Source organism: Coregonus clupeaformis, chromosome 30 (assembly GCF_020615455.1).
Source record: "Coregonus clupeaformis isolate EN_2021a chromosome 30, ASM2061545v1, whole genome shotgun sequence".
Lineage (NCBI taxonomy): Eukaryota > Metazoa > Chordata > Actinopteri > Salmoniformes > Salmonidae > Coregonus > Coregonus clupeaformis.
In genome coordinates, this window is record NC_059221.1 from 30,744,252 (window position 1) to 30,763,443 (window position 19,192).

At 42.1% G+C, this 19,192-nt stretch overlaps 2 protein-coding genes across 6 annotated transcripts in view; both read right to left on the minus strand.

Annotated features, from left to right (window-relative positions):
- Positions 1 to 905: 905 nt before the first annotated feature.
- On the minus strand, positions 906 to 7,524 carry LOC121546683 (zinc-alpha-2-glycoprotein). The gene is made up of 7 exons (XM_041857906.1): positions 7,367 to 7,524; positions 7,031 to 7,285; positions 4,083 to 4,358; positions 3,628 to 3,918; positions 3,311 to 3,424; positions 1,652 to 1,699; positions 906 to 1,535 (listed from the first exon to the last, which is right to left on the minus strand). Exons 1-7 carry the CDS (start codon positions 7,419 to 7,421, stop codon positions 1,516 to 1,518), a joined length of 1,059 nt encoding a protein of 352 aa, XP_041713840.1. The 5' UTR covers positions 7,422 to 7,524; the 3' UTR covers positions 906 to 1,515.
- Positions 7,525 to 8,104: 580 nt separating this feature from the next.
- The window catches only part of LOC121545611 (ankyrin repeat and SAM domain-containing protein 1A), a 117,444-nt gene continuing 106,356 nt past the window's right edge, over positions 8,105 to 19,192 (minus strand). For 3 of the 5 annotated variants that reach the window (XM_041856285.2, XM_041856282.2, XM_041856284.2), the window contains 5 exons: positions 19,020 to 19,106; positions 18,506 to 18,643; positions 16,581 to 16,763; positions 13,788 to 13,895; positions 11,840 to 13,142 (listed from right to left, as the gene is read on the minus strand). In XM_041856285.2, the coding sequence (XP_041712219.1) occupies positions 13,020 to 13,142; positions 13,788 to 13,895; positions 16,581 to 16,763; positions 18,506 to 18,643; positions 19,020 to 19,106 (639 nt within the window). In that variant the 3' untranslated portion in view covers positions 11,840 to 13,019. Of the gene's footprint in view, positions 9,995 to 11,839; positions 13,143 to 13,787; positions 13,896 to 16,580; positions 16,764 to 18,505; positions 18,644 to 19,019; positions 19,107 to 19,192 lie in introns of those variants that run through there. The other 2 variants (XM_041856281.2, XM_041856283.2) reach the window with 2 other exon arrangements.

The window sequence follows — 19,192 nt, forward strand, 5'->3', positions numbered from 1 at the left end:
CTGTACATCTCCACAACTTTTCTCCCTGACCTGTTTGGAGAGCTCATTGGTCTTCATGGTGCCCCTTGCTTAGTGGTGTTGCAGACTCTGGGGCCTTTCAGAATAGGTGTATATATACTGAGATCATGTGACACTTAGATTGCACACAGTTGGACTATATTTAACTAATTATGTGACTTCTGAAGGTAATTGGTTGCACCAGATCTTATTTAGGAGCTTCATAGCTTCATACTTTTTTCCCTCACTGTATATATATATATAATAAAATATGTTGTGTATACAATATTGAATAAAAGGGGACTTATTTGAGGTGTTTTATTGACACACGTCTTGTGTTGACATGGTGCACCCTGCTGTTCCAGAATAGCATGTATTTCCACACACACGCACGCACACACACACACACACACACACAAACATGCACACAGAGAGGCTTGGAGAATAGCAGGAATGCTGTTCTGGAGAGAGATGAAGGGCTGATGGGAAATCATTACCCATACACTCTCTGTCAGAGGGAGGAGAGCAACACATTCTCAGTAATGACTTTTTGAATTCACTCTAGTACTTACCTATGGGCATATAACTAGTAGATAAACCTTTCGGAGTGACATGAGACAGTTGTGTAGTACAGTCCTTCTCTTGTCCTATTTTCAGGTCAATGATTAACCAAAATAACACAGGCATAATCCCTATAAATTAGTGGTGGCTTAATCCTCCTTGGTGGTTTTAGGATACTTAGGTCAGTGATACACGATCTACCTTCTGCCACATACTCAGCGAGAGCATACAGTGATTCAAATTGGATGGGGGGAGTTGAGCCTTATTGTCAATTTGCACCTCCATCAATTATGGATTATTCTGAACAATTTCAGATGAAAAAGCATGGATTGATTCATTGAATTTATTTGACAATTTAAGAAATACATATTATACAGCTAGTACATGTACTATTATTTACATTTTACAGTATAAAATATAACACAATAAAATTATATATTATTTCTCATTGGACTTATTTCCATTGTGGTCATTTTTCGATAATTGCCAGACATGGCAAGACTGGCAATACACTACAGGTAATAGTCTACAGTTACAGATATCAGACTTTTAATGATTCCTACAGTCCTCATTTGAAAGTGCATGGTGCAATACAATGGATGGACTTACTTGTTTTATATTGTATTTGATTTGTCTTATGAAATTGTATATGCAGAGCTCCCATGTAAAAGAGACCCAGTTTAAATAAAGGTAAAATAAAAAAAATATAAAAACTTGTATGTTGATGAAATCATACTGTATAACATTCAGCTACACAGTTCAGGCTATCTCTGTGCCATTAACCATATTAGTGAGTTACCCTGGACATCACTGGAGTGCAAAGCTTGCTTGTTGATTAGTTCTGGATTTGTTCATTTCACTTTTGAAATAGGTGACCATCATCCACTTCCTTTCATCTTCAGCAGAAATGGTATGAGTACAGTAGTATCAATAATCTGTTGATTCTGTCTCTAAAGATTAGTTGATCTGTTCTGTCTCTGGAGGAGAATGGTTAACACGTTACGATATGAGTAGTATTGGACAGGAATTATTGAGTACAAGCCATAATGATATGGTATAGAGACAAATAAAAAATTAATTTAAACATACTTACCAGTATCTTTGGCAGCAGAGTATATATGTCCAGAAAATGGAGGAAAGCCTAGAAAAACACATTGACACAGGTAGGTCACCAATGGGACATGTCCTATCTTATTAGGATCCCCGTTAGGTGAGGTCTAGAGTTTAGGGAATGATTTGTATCAAATACAATGCTCTTGGTTTTAGAGATGTTCAGGACCAGTTTATTACTGGCCACCCATTCCAAAACTTACTGCAACTCCTTGTTAACGGTTTCAGTGACTTAATTAGCTGTGGTTGCTGACATGTATATTTTTACATTTACATTTTTAGTCATTTAGCAGACACTCTTATCCAGAGCGACTTACAGGAGCAATTAGGGTTAAGTGCCTTGCTCAAGGGCACATCGGCAGACTTTTCACCTAGTCGCCTCGGGGATTAGAACCAGCGACCTTTCGGTTACTGGCACAACGCTCTTAACCACTAAGCATACATGGACACACAGGCTTTGTTTAATGCCAGTGGCAGGTCATTGGTAAAAATAGAAAAGAGTAGAGGACCTAGAGAGCTGCCCTGCGGTACACCACACCCTACATGTTTGACATTAGAGAGGCTTAAGTTAAAGAAAACCCTCTGAGTTCTATTAGATAGATAGCTCTTAATCCAAGATATGGCAGAGGTTGAAAAGCCAAAAAACATGGTCCATAATATCAAAGGCTGCACTGAAATCTAACAGTTTATTTATTATTATTATTATCCATTTCTTTCAACCAATCATCAGTCATTTGTGTCAGTGCAATACATGTTGACTTCCCTTTTCTATAAGCATGCTGAAAGTCTGTTGTCAATTTGTTTACAGAGAAACAGCATTGTATTTGGTCAAACACAATTTTTTCCAACAGTTTGCTAAGAGCTGGCAACAAGCTGTTAGGTCTGCTGTTAGAACCGGTAAAGGCCGCTTTACCGCTCTTGGGTAGTGGAATGACTTTGGCTTCCCTCCAGGCCTGAGGACAAACCTTCCTCTATACTCAGATTAAAATATGATAGATAGGAGTGGTCATAGAGTCATCTACCATCCTCAGTAGCTTTCTATCGAAGTTGTCAATGCCAGGAGGTTGTCATTATTGATCGATAACAAATTTTCCACCTCTCCCACACTAACTTTACAAAATTCAAACTTACAAAGCTTTTCTTACATTATTTGTTTTTTAATGCATGAATAAGATGGCTCACTGTTCGTTGTTGGCATTTCCTACCAAAATTTGCCCACTTTGCCAAAATTATTGGCAACATAAAATGGTTTTGTGATAAGCCATCTGGATTCAATGAAAGATTGAGTTGAATTTGTCTGTCTGCCCATAATTTCATTTAAAGTACTCCAAAAACAATTTATTCTTTTTGTTGAGTTTAGTCACATAATTTCTTAATTTGCAGTAAGTCAGATGTGCAGCCAGACTTATTAGACACTCCTTTTGCCCCATCTCTTTCAACCATACAGTTTTTCAATTCTTCATCAATCCATGGATGATATGTCCATGTAAGACCATTCTCCACCTCAAGAGGGCAGCCTTATTTAATCAGTTATTGCATTAGTTCAACCAATGAAATCCATCACTCCAAATACAGAAGTTATCAGCATCAAAACACTTTCTGCATCTGTAGCCACGATTCTCTTCTTCTAACCCCAACTCACCTGTGTGTTTCCACTTCCACATGCCAAAAACAAGGCCCCCAATCAGAATTAACACAACTGCCATCACCAGGACAACTGGAAGGATGAAGGCGCTATCTGGGCCAGTATCAGGATCTGTCAATGAAAACAAACACAAGATTATCATTACATTATATTGTAAAAATGATGTATACATGACAGTATTACATGACTAATATTTATTATTGGAACAACTTTGTAATTTGTTATCTCTAACAGAGGTGGACCATAGTGTTTGCTAAAAAGCACATAATCTGATGATACTGTATGTCAGAGCATCCCTTGACTCCTAGTCTTACCCCAACTGACATCAAGCTTGTTGTCCATACTGAGGTGAGTGGCAGTGCAGGTGTAGTGGTGTCTCTCTCTCAGCTCCTGGACACTGATTGTCAGACTCTTTCTCAGCTGGTACGTCCTGTCTCCATTTGGCAGCGATTGCCCCCCTGTGAGCTCATGCTCTGCCACAGGCTGGCCGTCTCTCAGCAGGGTGAGGTTGATGTGGCGGGGGTAGAAACCAAAGGCCAGGCAGGTGATCTTGGACCCTTCAGAATCTGTGCTTTCTTTTGAAATGAGTCTTACTCTAGGATGCACTGAGGAGGAGGAAATGTGTATCAATGGATCAACTGTAGATTTGCTCCAGTTGTATTCCTGATGCTTTTTACACATGGTATAATAATGGCATAACAATAATATTTGGTTCTATTGTTTATGCATTGGCATGACTCTATTTATTTTTATAGTCCACAAAGCCTACCTTTTCTCATGACAAGTTTCTCCTCTTTCTTCAGGTAGTCCTTTAATGATTTAATGCAAATAGGGAGATAAACCTTGTCAAGACCCATTTGAACGTAATGTGTCCTTTGTTGATTAAACTCAAGTTCTGGCCACTTAGGATGGTAATTGTACTGCAGTTTGTTGAAATTGAGAACACCTCCATCAACTCCATTGAACGCTTCCTTTATCATGAGTTGGCCTTGCTTTTCATTGCCCATCAATTCACAACCAACAAGTCTCTGATGAACAAATAATCCTGTAATAATTTAAAAGCAAAGAACCAATATTTTCGATAATAATGACAAAAAACAATTTTAAAACATGAGCTGTCCAGCTTATTTAACACTTAGCAGAGAGAGGTCAATTGAGCCATTTATTACATTTACCATAACTGTGGTAAAGGAATTATAGTATTCACTTTATTATATATATATATATATATATATATATATATATATATATATATATATATATATATATATATATATATATACTACCAGTCAAAGTTTGGACACACCTACTCATTCAATAATTTTTCTTTATTTTTACATTGTAGAATAATAGTGAAGACATCAAAACTGAAATAACGCACATGGAATCATGTAGTAAACAAAAAAGTGTTAAACAAATCAAAATATATTTTATATTTGAGATTCTTCAAATAGCCACCCTTTGCCTTGATGGCAGCTTTGCACACTCTTGGCATTCTCTCAACCAGCTTCACCTGGAATGCTTTTCCAACAGTCTTGAAGGAGTTCCCACATATGCTGAGCACTTGTTGGCTGCTTTTCCCTCACTCTGCGGTCCAACTCATTTCAAACCATCTCAATTGGGTTGAGGTTGGGGGATTGTGATGCAGCACTCCATCACTCTCGTTCTTGGTAAAATAGCCCTTACATTGTCCTGTTGAAAAATAAATGATAGTCCCACTAAGCCCAAACCAGAAGGGATGGCGTATCGCTGCAGAATGATGTGGTAGCCATGCTGGTTAAGTGTGCCTTGAATTCTAAATAAATCACAGACAGTGTCACCAGAAAAGCACCACACAACATAACACCTCCTCCTCCATGCTTTACGGTGGGAAATACACATGCAGAGATCATCCATTCACCCACACCGCGTCTCACAAAGACATGGCGGTTGGAACCAAAAATCTCCAATTTGGACTAATTTCCACCGGTCTAATGTCCATTGCTCGTGTTTCTTGGCCCAAGTAGGTCTCTTCTTCTTATTGGTGTCCTTTATTCATGGTTTCTTTGCAGCAATTCGACCATGAAGGCCTGATTCACACAGTCCCCTCTGAACGGTTGATGTTGAGATGTGTCTGTTACTTGAACTCTGTGAAGCATTTATTTGGGCAGCAATTTCTGAGGCTGGTAACTCAAATGAACTTATCCTCTGCAGCAGAGGTAACTCTGGGTCTTCCTTTCCTGTGGCGGTCCTCATGAGAGCCAGTTTCATCATAGCACTTGATGGTTTTTGTGACTGCACTTGAAGAAACATGTCTTAAAGTAATGATGGACTGTCATTTATCTTTGCTTATTTGAGCTGTTCTTGCCATAATATGGACTTGGTCTTTTACCAAATAGGGCTATCTTCTGTATACCCCCCCCACCTTGTCACAACACAACTGATTGGCTCAAACGCAGTAAGAAGCACACCTGTTAATTGAAATGCATTCCAGGTGACTACCTCATGAAGCTGGTTGAGAGAATGCCAAGAGTGTGCAAAGCTGTCATCAAGGCAAACGGTGGCTATTTGAAGAATCTCAAATCTCAAATATATTTAGATTTGGTTAACACTTTTTTGGTTACTACATGATTCCATGTGTTATTTCATAGTTTTGATGTCTTCACTATTATTCTACAATGTAGAAAATAGTAAAAATAAAGAAAAACCCTTGAATGAGTAGGTGTGTCCAAACTTTTGACTGGTACTGTATGTATGTATACACTTCAAGATCTTGGGCATCCATGGAAACCGATATATTTCATTCTGACACCATAGTTAAAATCTGTTTGGTTATCTAGATTTTAGATAATGGGGGTGGCTGAATTTACACTGGCTCAATTTACCCTGTTCTCCCCATATTTATGGTCACAGAATAGAGAGTGTGGGGATCTAGATGTGATGACTAGCTTAGAAAGAATGCATTAATGATTAAACATAAAAGGTTTGTACTGTACTGATATAAATTGTTTCACATAACAAGCTGTGATTCATGTGAGGAACGTTAGGGGGTAGGATGAGATAAGACTTGTATTTCTCACAGACACGAACACTGCCTCTTTGTGATCTGTGAACCGTCCAAGGACGTGTACTGCAAAAAGGTGCTGACTCTACAGGTTGTGATGATAACAACTTATGCCTGGCAACAGTGTGCAACGGTGGAGCGCCAAGGAGCTGGGACCAGCCTGTGCGCCAACGGATAGGCTGAGTAAGTCTAAACCACGCTCAGTCTCTACTCTGATTGGCCAGCAGGGAGCAGGAACTATCTCTGTCTGAGTATTTTAAGAAGAACTCATAACAATGGCTTAGTTCTCTGAGTGCCCTGCGTGGTATTTCAGTGGACCCGTATTTACGAACATCATATTTACCATTGAAGTGGTTTGCATTAATTAAAATACTAGTCTATTTTAGAAGACGTGTATTGACCTCTTTTGTTCCTAATACCAGATTTGAATTGACGCAACTTAACAAGAGAGATATGGATCCACTCTTTTCCTGTTACTTCCTCATTCTACCAATAATTTAAATTGCAATGTGTGGCCAATGCATAGCATGAATCTAATCTCTATCTAATGCTCTTTGAGTGCCCCTTTATGTCCATTTATCGAACCCCACAATATTACTGTCCATTTAGGGGAACCGTTATGGCTCCGGCTTGTTCGGAATCTGAGAAACATCTGTTTATTACAGTTTGCTCACCTGTTGTGGAGTTAAAGCGGTGCTGTAAGAGGGACGACCGCTTCCTCATGCTGAGGTACATGTCCCAAGACACACCCTGAGCTACTCCTTCGTACTCATCTGTGTTCCCATCGGTCCTAGAGATAAATCTCCAGGAATTGGAGTCATAGTATCCCACCTGAATATCATCCAGCATCCACAAAACACAGAATTCAGGAAACTCTGTCTCTCCAAGTATGTGTGACGCTAACGCCCACAGAGAGTGGGAACCTTTACCTGTGAGGTGAGAGATCAATTAGTAATTCTCAGCAAGACTACATTCCAACAATCCACTTATGAAAAAGCAATAGACCTTACCTGCATTAACAGTTGTAAGATATATGAGAAATAACGTGTAGGTGTAAAGCTTCATTTCAAAATACTCCAGTTTCCATACAGCAGGTGTAGACGACCATGAAGCTCTGTAATCCTGTAAACTGATTGCGTACTTTCTTTAGCTGTGTCTTGAAAAATACCGGCACGCTCGTTTTGCATCCCAGTGCGCCGGATGTGTGAAGATTTCACTTAAGAACCAATAGATGGTCTAAAATGTGCAAGCTCTGCCCACTCAGGGCACCGGGCAATACAAAACTAACGCCTACCCGTTCTCAGAAAGTCACAGGTTTGCCTTTTACCGTCACACACAAGCTCTTACATGTTTATTGACACCCGATAAGCACGGGACATTTCAGCTTTTATAGTTACACATTAAAAGTGTTAAGCAATAAAATGAAACATTTTTATACAAATGTAGTTAGATTTTATGTTATTGACTATCCTGGCCTTCAGTAAACATTAACCACTAAAGTCCAAAGGGGGAATTCAGTTTGGTAATTGTCTGAATACCAACTTGATTGTGTCAGTAGATGCAACACCAAGCCTGTCAGGTAACCATGCTAAGACGTGATCATGTTGGTTCATCATACTATCATCATTACCTTTTCTCTGTCTTGTTGTGACTACACAAATGTAAGCCTACAGTACCAAGAATAGTATGAAATTCTTCAAGGCTGAATGATTGTCAAGCACACACAAAAAAAGACCAGAGGAATCTGGTTAATAATGTCTTCATTTATTAGTTGTACAATTATGGAAAATAATAGTCATAAAAAAGGACTGGAAGCCCAAGATTATTTACAATCTTTTTTCTTTGTTTCTGTAGTGAGGTCCCTCTGAGTTCTTTCTCTCAGTCTGTTTTCAATCGTAGGGTATCATGATATGTTGCACTTTATAAGACAGTCCTTTTTCTCTTTTCGACAAATGTGGCAAAACAATTACATTCGTACATACATACATATATATAGATATCTATAAAAGCAAAATCATTCAAGTATCAAAATACAGATTGCTAGAGATTAATTTACAATCCAATATCATTGTTCTCATCATCATCATCATAGTCTTCATCAATATCATCAGAATAGTCCCATTGTACTACCCATGATCCTTATGTGCAAACGAGGAGACAGGATCAGGTTGATGGCTGCAGGTGCTCACATCAACCAGCTAAAGACAGCTGTATCATATAGAGTGAGTACCATATAGCTAGTTTATGTACCCACAGAGGCTCAACACTCCAGCTGACCACAGAGTACCCAAAACAGTCAACGTACCAGGAGAGATACCATATGGGGAGAAAACGCTGTGTACCATATTGTACCTACAATCTTACATGACTGGTTTTCTGGATTGACTAGTTTAAAATAAAACAGAAATAGAATCAGGGGGAATAAAAGGCCATCAGTACCTCCTAACAGGTCCTATAGTTTCCAGTATCAGAACAGTTAAAACATACAAAAAGACAATCCCCGTTTTTTAAAAGTTGCTGTAGTGTCAGTTGAACGGCCCTCCAAACTTCATCCATGTCAGATAATTCCTCCTGTACACTATTTCATTAATTATCACGGTTCTGTGTGTTATGAATGAGAAAATGAAGATAACAAAGAGCTGCTTTGATGTAACTGACCCGGTGCTTGAACGGAGGGACAGGAGAAAGCCTGTGAACTGCTGTATCTCTCATTGTAATTATTCTGCCCAATCGTACCCTAGTGAGTAAAGCATACCGAGGACAACTTTAATGTATTCCTTTATCTAAATCTGTCTCCCATTTCCCATTGAGATATCAAGGTAGATCTCGATCTACTTCTCTGCTCAAAAAACTATTTTTATGTTGATTACCACTGTCTGTACCTTTATAAAATTCCCTGTCAGAGTAAACATTAGCTTAGCGTAGCCCTCAGTGAAGACACATGTATGTGTATGGGAAAGGCCCCTCTGAGGGAGAGTTGTGTGAGGGATCGCTCTAGAGAGGCATCTATCTTCACCTCTCATGGAATGGATACACGTCACAAAATGTCAGGGAAAAACAACAACTGGGAACATGACACTCTCGTACCCCCATTGATAGAATACACTGTCTGAACAGCATTCACTGGCCTGTCAAGGATAAACATGTTTTCATTTGTAACAAAAACAGAAAAGGAGGGACGTTGAAGTCGAGTGCTTCACATTGAAAGAGAGATGCCTACCAAACAAACACCCACCTTTCAATCTCTGGATAACTGACCAAGCTTTGACATATGGAGTCCATTTTCCAGCGTAAGTAAGTGGATGCAGTGAGGATATTGGTTGTTTGGGCCTACTGCCTGGGGGCTGACTTCCTGTCTGTTTGATACAGAGCTACAGCGCTGACCCCTGGAGCTGAACACCTCTCTCAGTGGAGGTGAGAAGGAGTGGAGCATGAGGAGAGGGCCAGGGGTGTCAGAGAGGAGGTAGGGCCTTCCTGGTGTATGCAAGCACAGTCCCCAGTGTTACTGGTAGGAAGGGTGCATGGAAAGTGGCCTTTCTCCTGGTTCCAAAAATGCATCCTGCCCAACAACACAACCCCATGGGTATGGGTCACCCCTGACCTCTCACTCTGGCTGGGTGTCTGGTCATGGTAGTCAGCTACATGGAAGGGAGACACACACCAACACAGCACTGGGGTTAAAATAATGTAAAAACATGACTGAGCCAACTGAAAACAAAATCAAAATAACTGATTTTTCTAGATAATGATTAACTTCCGCTTCCATGTTAGCACTGAATATCGACTGAGGCAGGGTGAATAGTAAAACAAACAGACAGGCATTAATGACAACATGATGAACATAAAGAAGGTACTGTATGAGTAGGAAAAGTCAAGTCCCTTATTCCACTGATTAGTTGAACAGAGTGGGTTGATTGGATCTTGGCACTACTTGGAATATGGCGATGACTTTGAAATTTAGATTGATGCAAACAGTGATATGATTTCAAATGAGAACACTGAATGCACTATCCCTAAAGTATTAGCAACATTATGTAATGCTGTACTTTTAATCTGCATATATATCAGCCTCTTTTTAACCACATTTACATAAGTATTCAGACCCTTTACTCAGTACTTTGTTGAAGTACCTTTGGCAGCGATTACCGCCTTGAGGGTTCTTGGGTATGACACTACAAGCTTGGCACACCTTTACTTGGGGAGTTTCTCCCATTCTTCTCCGCAGATCCTCTCAAGCTCTGTCAGGTTGGATGGGGAGCGTCGCTGCACAGCTATTTTCAGGTAAATTACCAAGTAAAACATTTTTAAAATCTAAAGCAAAGCAAATAAATCCAAACATAATTTCTGCACCCATCACACTACAATGTCAACCCAGTTTACAGAATCCAACAAAGACCACAACATACTCAAGGACATTCAGAGACTTGTCACAAAGCCACTCCTGCATTGTCTTGGCTGTGTGCTTAGGGTCGTTGTCCTGTTGGAAGATGATCTTTCGCCCCAGTCTGAGGTCCTGAGCGCTCTGGAGCAGGTTTTCATCAAAGATCTCTCTGTACTTTGCTCCGTTCATCTTTTCTTCGATCCTAACTAGTCGCCCAGTCCCTGCCGCTGAAAAACATCCCCACAGCATGATGCTGCCACCACCATGCTTCACCATAGGGATGGTGCCAGGTTTCCTCCAGATGTGACGCTTGGCATTCAGGCCAAAGAGTTCAGTCTTGGTTTCATCAGACCAGAGAATCTTGTTTCTCATGGTCAGAGTCTTTAGGTGCCTTCTGGCAAACTCCAAGCAGGCTGTCATGCCTTTTCCTGAGGAGTGGCTTTTGTCTGGCCACTCCACCATAAAGGCCTGATTGGTGGAGTGCTGCAGAGATGGTTGTCCTTCTGGAAGGTTCTCCCATCTCCACAGAGGATCTCTGGAGCTCTGTCAGAGCGACCATCGGGTTCTTGGTCACCTCCCTGACCAAGGCCCTTCCCCCCGCGATTGCTTAGTTTGGCCGGGCGGCCAGCTCTAGGTAGAGTCTTGGCGGTTCCAAACTTCTTCCATTTAAGAATGATAGAGGCCACTGTTCTTGGGGACCTTCAATGCTGCAGACATTTTTTGGTACCCTTCCCCAGATCTGGGCCTCAACACAATCCTGTCTCGGAGCTCTGCGGACAATTCCTTCGACCTCATGGCTTGGTTTTTGCTCTGGCATGCACTGTCAACTGTGGGACCTTATATAGACAGGTGTGTGCCTTTCCAAATCATGTCCAATCAATGGAATTTCCCACAGGTGGACTCCAATCAAGTTGTAGAAACATTTCAAGGATGATCAATGGAAACAGGACGAACCTGAGCTCAATGTCGAGTCTCATAGCAAAGGGTCTGAATACTTATGTAAATAAGGTATTTCTGTTTTTGATTTTTAATACATTTGCAAAAATGTCTAAAAACCTGTTTTCGCTTTGTCATTATGGGTTATTGTGTGTAGATTGATGAGGAAATGTTTTTATTTAATCCATTTTAGAAGAAGGCTGTAATTTAACAAAATGTGGAAAAAGGGAAGGGGTCCTATCTATCCCCCAGTAGACATCTCCTATCACAGTGCTGGACCCTTGCCTACTTTGGCAGTATGACACAGAGGGCCAGTTTCCTGGACTCAGATTAAGTCCGGGGAAACCTACACAAAGAGCGTAAATAAGTCAGGCTTATTCCAGGGTTGTCTTCCATCCCCTTGCAGAGAAACAGCCAATGTTCCTACTAATGTGCATAGAACTACAACAATGGAACAGGGAGTCTCTCACAGATGAATCTTCTGGAAACAATGTTCATCCAGGTAGTTGATCCTTGGCTGTAGAGAATCATATATATTTTTCTGAGCACTGGAGTCAGGAGTTTAAAGTTCCGAAAACAAGGAGGGGGAAAGTTTGTCAACAGTGCCTCACAGTGGCCGTCGCCTGGTAGAGCAGGAAAAGCACCCAGAGTAGAAAACAAGATTGATTAATAAAAGAAAGGATAGTAGTTTGTAAGAGGGAAAGAGGAATGGTGAGGAGTGGGGAGGTAGAATGGAGTTAGCCGCCACTGAACAACCTTAATCAGTGACTGGATTTGTGGGTTACATTAGCTGTCCTACACACATCACAGCTAGGGTACTGGATAACAGCACCATACATTAGAACACTTTAAGCAGAACTAACCGTGTCAATGTGAGGGAAGTGGAAAGACAAGGTACAGTATCATGCTTCACAGAGGCAATGGGAACCAAATGCCTAGGAACATACTGTATGATGATCACAGAGCAATGATTGAGGGCCCAGAGGAGGCAGCAGTTTAACACAGAGGAAAGGAGCAGGGACCAAGGTGTAGTCCAGGAGGAGTGGTCCAGTTAGTCCCCACAAACAGAGCTGTGGTCAGGGGGAGAGGCAGTGGCGAGGCAAGGACAGAAGAGGTAGGTCTCATAATGGTAGACTAAATGACAGACAGGGGGAGGAGAGAAGTTGAGTCTCTCAGCAGACAGAGGAGAGGAGGTGTAGGCAGAGGGGTGCGGTAGAGACAGAGGAGGGCAGGACGGGTCTGGCCCAGAGAGAGAGGCAGGACGTAGAGTGACAGTGAAAGGCACACAGGAGGAGGAGGAAAGGTACAGTAAGTCAGGTCAGGCCCAGGAGAGGAATCAGGTCCACTCAGAATATGGTGGTCTCATACTTAGTGCTGATGGTCCTCTTGGAATCTTTGGGGACAGGTTCCACCAGCCACGTGGTGCTGCCCTGGGACTGGGAGTCCACCTCCAGGTCCAACGGGTCCACCTGGAGGGGGGGGATCAGATACAGGTACAGGATTTGACACTTCTTAGGGTGAGAGAGTCCGACAAATAAATGCAATTAGTGTGCTGAACTACATCTTAGTCATTCAAGGTCCCGGTTTCCATTGACTGAACATGTTGTGCAAACAAAAAGATCATGACAGAAACTGATGACTCATTGAAGCACAGTGAAAAGTACTAAGCGTGAGTAAGAAAATCTTAACAGAGGAACCAGTGAGGACCAAGATATACCACATCACCAAATCAAGTTTGATTCCCAACCTGGAATGTTTATACCTCTAGGGGGCTCCCAAGGGCCTTACAACTATCAAGGGTTCTAGTAAAGAACAACACAGTAACCAACAGAGAACTGATGGCGTCTCAAAATGACGTCATCTTTTGAAAGAAAAAAATAATAATGTGACTCCAGGATGGGAACCCCACTGAGACAAAAACAGAGAGGAAATGAGGCGTGAAGAGGAGAGACAAAGGAGTAATGTGGATGGATTGAAGGGGAGGAGATACAAATGTGAGAGCTTTTGGTAAAGGATTGGTAATGGGGGGATAGATCAAGCCAAGGCAGTAACACATACAATTATGTAGAAAGGGTGGATGATAGAAGGATGAGGAGAGAGGGAGAGAGCAGCACCTGGGCAACAGGGCTGGCAGAGTTGTGCAGCGAGAGGAAGGAGGGACGGTGGGTGGTGCAGGTGTGACAGTAACAGCAGGAGCGACTGTCCAGCAGGGGAGGAGAGTCCTTGGAGAGAGACAGGACAGCCAGTACAGGAGGACAGCCAGGAAGAGAGAGAGAGAGAGAGACACACATACAGACAGACATTAACACAGGGGAAGTGAAAAGACAAGAGAGAGAGAAGAAATAAGAAAAGGCCAGGGAGGATGGAACAACAGAATGGGGAGGACTGAAACAGAACAGGAAGAAGGGACAGATTCTCACAACACCCTGCTTAGTCCAGCAACTGGGGGACATGAGATGTGTTGATTTCAGGTATGTGTACCGATGGGAGCGATGGGAGTGGCACTTGCCATTTGATACCTCCTGCAGAGAAAGGCTTTCCAGAATGAAACCCCTCTGCTAGTAGCGTCAGTATATATCTATTAATCCCAAAGCACAGCTATGATGACGGTGTGGTAGGTTGTTTTTAGGGGTGTTCGTCATTGTGTTGTTTTCATGCTATGCCAAAATCACACAATTTTCCTAAGGGAAAGGATTGTGTATGAACACACCTTCTGTTTGTTATATATAATAAATAGTCTAAGCAGCCCTGTGATCATCACATTATCATTCAGTGGCACAGGAGACTTGCACTGGTGAGAGCAGGACAGCTCATAATAGTGGCTGGGATGGTACAGGTAACTGCCAAAATAAAGAAACCCTTGAGTAAATGAGGGATACAAAGTATATTGAAAGCAGGTGATCCCACACAGGTGTGGTTCCTGAGTTAATTAAGCAATTAAAACATCCCATCATGCTTAGGGTCATGTCTAAAAATGGCCAGTTGCCCATTATCTTAGTGATGTTGAAAGAAGGGTCTCAAAGGAGCATAGGGGGTTCAAAGGGTGTGTGTGTGTGTGTGTGTGTGTGTGTCAGTCACCAGATCAACCCAATTGAACACTTAAGAGAGATTTTGGAGCGGCGCCTGAGACAGCATTTTCCACCACCATCAACAAAACACTAAATCACATATGTCAGAGTCAAGGCCCGCGGGCCACATCCGGCCCGCGAGAAGGTTTTTTACGGCCCCTGGGATGATCTTGATTTATTATTAGAACCGGCCCGCAGACCGCAGCAAGCCGGCAGCCCGCAGATCTTTTACACGCACCAATACTACATTTCCCACAATGCAACGGTGACGCACCGAGCAGTAGGCTGCTTCATTTCAATATTTATTGGCACAGCAGTCGTCAGCATCACAGTAAAATTAACTTTCAGATACCCATCAAAAATGGCAAAACGGAAGGTGGACACTGAGAACCGGGGGGTTTCAAACAAGGTGGGAGTCGGAGTATATGTTCACGGAGGTAGCTGGAAAACCTGTGTGTCTTCTGTGTGGAGAAAGTGTGGCGGTACTGAAAGAGTATAATCTGAGACGACATTATGAAACGAAACACGCGGACAAAAACAAGAATATGGACATGGAACAAAGGCTACAAAAGGCAGAGGAATTAAAACGAGGCCTCAAATCTCGACAGGCTCTGTTCAAAAAAGCCAAATCACAAGGCCAGGCTGCTGTCAAGGCCAGTTTTATTTTGGCAGAAGAGATCGCTAAATCAGCCCGGCCATTTACTGAGTAGGTAGTGCTGAACACCTCCACTCAATTCTGAGGATTTCCTCAGCTCAGAGCCTTACCCCCGAACATTGATGAACTTGTGGAAAAGATGGGACACCACCAAGTATCACCCTCAACCTCAAACAAGTGAACATTACTGTGCAATCACATATTTAGAGTTTTTACTCAGTTCAAGTTTAAAAGTTAAAGTTTAATATTTGTTTTCACTGCATGTTACTTCTCCTTAAACAAAGTGTTGTTTTTGATTAATAGATTTTTGCACTTTATTTTATTGTATTTCAATCCAATTATATTTTAAAAATATTTCAGTTGAGTGGATGATAGAAAATTGCTATTATTGTTTTTTTCTTTGAAGTAAATTTAGCCCACTTTTGCTAAAATAGAAAATATAGGCTACTGATGGTGCCTTGAATACCGGTTTCTTTCATTTAATGTTCATGTTATGGGGATTTTTATATAAAGGAAATTTGTCTTTTGTGTCTGTTGAAAATTAAAGATTACTGACAGAGCCATAAGAAAATATTGCTTTATTTATCTGATCATATTGGAATATATTTGTTAGGTTTTCAGTAGGTTCAATTAGGTTCACTAGACTATATGCGTCATTTAAAAAATTTTCAATGAACATTCGAACAGTCCGGCCCTCGGCTTGTAGCTAAATGTTTTATTTGGCCCTCCGTCCATTTGACTTTGACACCCCTGCACTAAATGATGGAATTTCGTGGAAGAATGTTGAGGCATCACTCCAAGACACTTAAAGAATCTATGCCAAGGTGCATTGAAGCTGTTCTGGCTCGTGGTGCCCAACGCCCTATTAAGACGCTTTATGTTGGTGTTCCCTTTATTTTGGCAGTTACCTGTATCAAACTCATGGAAATCACGTGTTTGATACCATTCCATTTATTCCGTTCATGCAATCATAATGAGCCCGTCCTCCCCAATTAAGGTACCACCAGCCGTATGTGTTCAGTGGCAATCCATTCATTAAATGTTTTAATGCTACTGACAGATTTTCACAATGTATTCACAATGATGTGAGGAGCTGCAGGCTAATTTTGATAAATTACTTGTTTGTTTCCTGTCCAAATCAGAAGAGAATTGTGTGTGTGTGTGTGTGTGTGTGACAAACTCACCCCTGATTTCCTTACGCTACCCCGTGGTTTGGGAACGGGCCGGCTGGATTTGGTCTCGATGACCTCTGTCCCGGGTCCTGCTGGGATGCCCTGGTGCTGTTTGGACCTCTGGGCCTGGAGAGCTAACTGATAGGCCACCTCAAACGCCTGTCCCAGTGTCAGGATGATTTCATAGGTCAGGTTCTACCAGAGGGGGTGGAGACAGAATGTAGAATCCTGCTCAGTATTCTACTCCCTCCTCCAGTCTCTCATATCAACAGACAGACAGACAGACATGCACCAGTGCTCCTGAATAGGAAGCTGCTGCATCACTCAGACTGAAGTGGAGAAGTCTAACGGCAGACTGAGTCTTAGTCATCATGAAAGTAAAACATCAAATTCACTATAGGCATATGCTGCATCTTTAATTCCTAGGTAAGACAAGGCAAGGGCTAAGTATGCATTTAAAAGCATACACATTGAGTGAATGAAACACAACAAGCCACAATCTCATCCCAGTGAAGAGTAACTTCCAGGAGAGATGCTCTTAGTCAGACAATGCAATCTAAGACTTAATTTGTTATGTTTATTTGCCTGCACCACTTTGTAAACAGACCCAACTCAGCGGCAGGCTGAGCTGTCAGGTAGAGAGGAAGTGTAGCGAGACAGCAAGCTGTTCCCGCTCTGTCCCGACTGCAAACACCTGCTACTGAAAACCCACTGGGAGCTGCATCACATTAAAACACTCGGACAGATTCTAAATAGTGGATAGGAGCAGGTGAAGGTAAACACACACTCAGGACCAGAGACTGAGACAAAAACATTGGGGGGTCCATGTGTGTCTGTGGTGTGTTTATTTGTACACCCCAAAAGTCCTTGATTTTTTTTACAAAAGAAAGATGGATTTTAATGGCTTCCTCTGATGCTCCTCCTTGTCCCTGACACATACAGCACCACTGGGCAGCTCAACCCACTCCAGTGAGACACCAAACATATTATTGTAAAGTTAAGTGACAAAACAACTCCACCCTAAGAAAAACAGATCACTGCTTATTCCTCTGTGTTTCTGAGGAACTTTATGTCTGTTTATATCCTTTGATCTGATCTGGGATCTGTACTATTGTGTGGGCTGGTGAAAAATGAGCCTGTGGAGTCTGGGGGAGTCCAGTTGCAGCCTGGTCAATACTGTTTAAAAGCTCTGATCACATCTCAGGGCTATTATACTCCCCCACCTCAGATAGTCATCAGCCTACTGCATTACCCCTGAGGCTATTCAGTTCACAGCCCTATGAAGGACAACACAGGCCACAGAGCCATCAGCAGACCTCTCAGAAAGGTGGAACCAGCCACAGACCAACAACCATTGACTTGAATGGGGATGTCCATTCTATGAATTGTATTTCTATGGGACCAGACTCTCTAGCAGTTAGTCAGTGGCCTTTGATGACCCCTGCAGTATTAAATGTGAGAAGCCTTAAGAGTTTAGTCAGATAATCATTTATCAGGAGGAATGGTGTGGTGGGGAATGATGGTTGTCTAGTGAAGACAACATAGCTCCATGACTCTTCCGGAAAAAGGCCATCAGTGTTGACGAAGTGTGAAACCTCACAGTGACATAAGTGGGTCTAGAGAGTAAAGATAACAGTGATGCAGTGCTGCTGCCAGTCAGAGTCACATCTCCTCTGAGGATTAAAGACGGTGGCTGGGAAGTATCCCATATGAGGACAAAGGAGAGAACATAGAGGAACTAGGCTCTGTGGTCAGGACAGGGGAACAGTGTCTCTGCATTGAATTGTCACACCGCAGTGCAATACTTCAGCAGTAGAGCTATTATGAGCAGTCTTAAGTTGGATGTATTCTGCAACTAATACAATAGCATAGTATACAATGAAGTCACTGCAGGCTAGAGTAGATGAGTGGGCTGATGTGTAGGCAGGTATTCTCACCACGTCCACTGTGCTGAACACATGGCAGTAGTGGTGGTTGGTCTGCAGGTCCTTGGTGATGTAGGCAAACGTGCACAGATCTTCTGGGTCCTGGGCCGCGCACGAGATGTTCCGGATTTCATGTTCTGCAATGATGTTCTGTATTTGGAGGAGGAAGCAAGATGAATGTGGAGTCACAGCGGCAATAACACCTATCACTTTCACATCTCCATCATGGAAAAAATTGCAATATGACAAATACAAACTTCAACCCTGTGACCCCTCGACCTTCTGCCTTATTAAAGGACTATCTGTCATGTCTTAGACACACTTAATAGACGGGTGAAATTTAGTAGGAGGGAGAGGGTTGGGCTGGATCAATGTGATAGCTGTGGTGTGATACCGGGCAGCTTCCTCTGGTGTCAAGCCTCCATGGCTGGGGTGTGTGTGTATGAGAGAGACTAATCTGTCTAGTTCTCAGATATCGCTGTATGGATCAGGTCTAAGGTGAAAAGGGGGCACCCCGCCAACCAACCTTATTGGCCGCATCGATGAACTTCACCCCTTTATAGGTGATGGACAGGACGATGGTGGGGACCTTCTTCATCTGCTCTGTTGACCTCTGAGAGACAGAGATGTAGAGCATGAAAATGAGAACATTAGTTTGGGTGATCAGGAAAGCTCAGGCCCCAATGAAGAGCAACAGAT

Coding starts and splice junctions, on each gene's coding strand:
- LOC121546683 (XM_041857906.1), bottom strand. CDS start 7,421: ATGAAGCTTTACACCTACACGTTATTTCTCATATATCTTACAACTGTT. Junction 3,919..4,082: donor GAAACTTGTCATGAGAAAAG/GTAGGCTTTGTG, acceptor CCTCCTCCTCAG/TGCATCCTAGAGTAAGACTC. Junction 1,536..1,651: donor CTCTGCTGCCAAAGATACTG/GTAAGTATGTTT, acceptor ATTCTCCTCCAG/AGACAGAACAGATCAACTAA.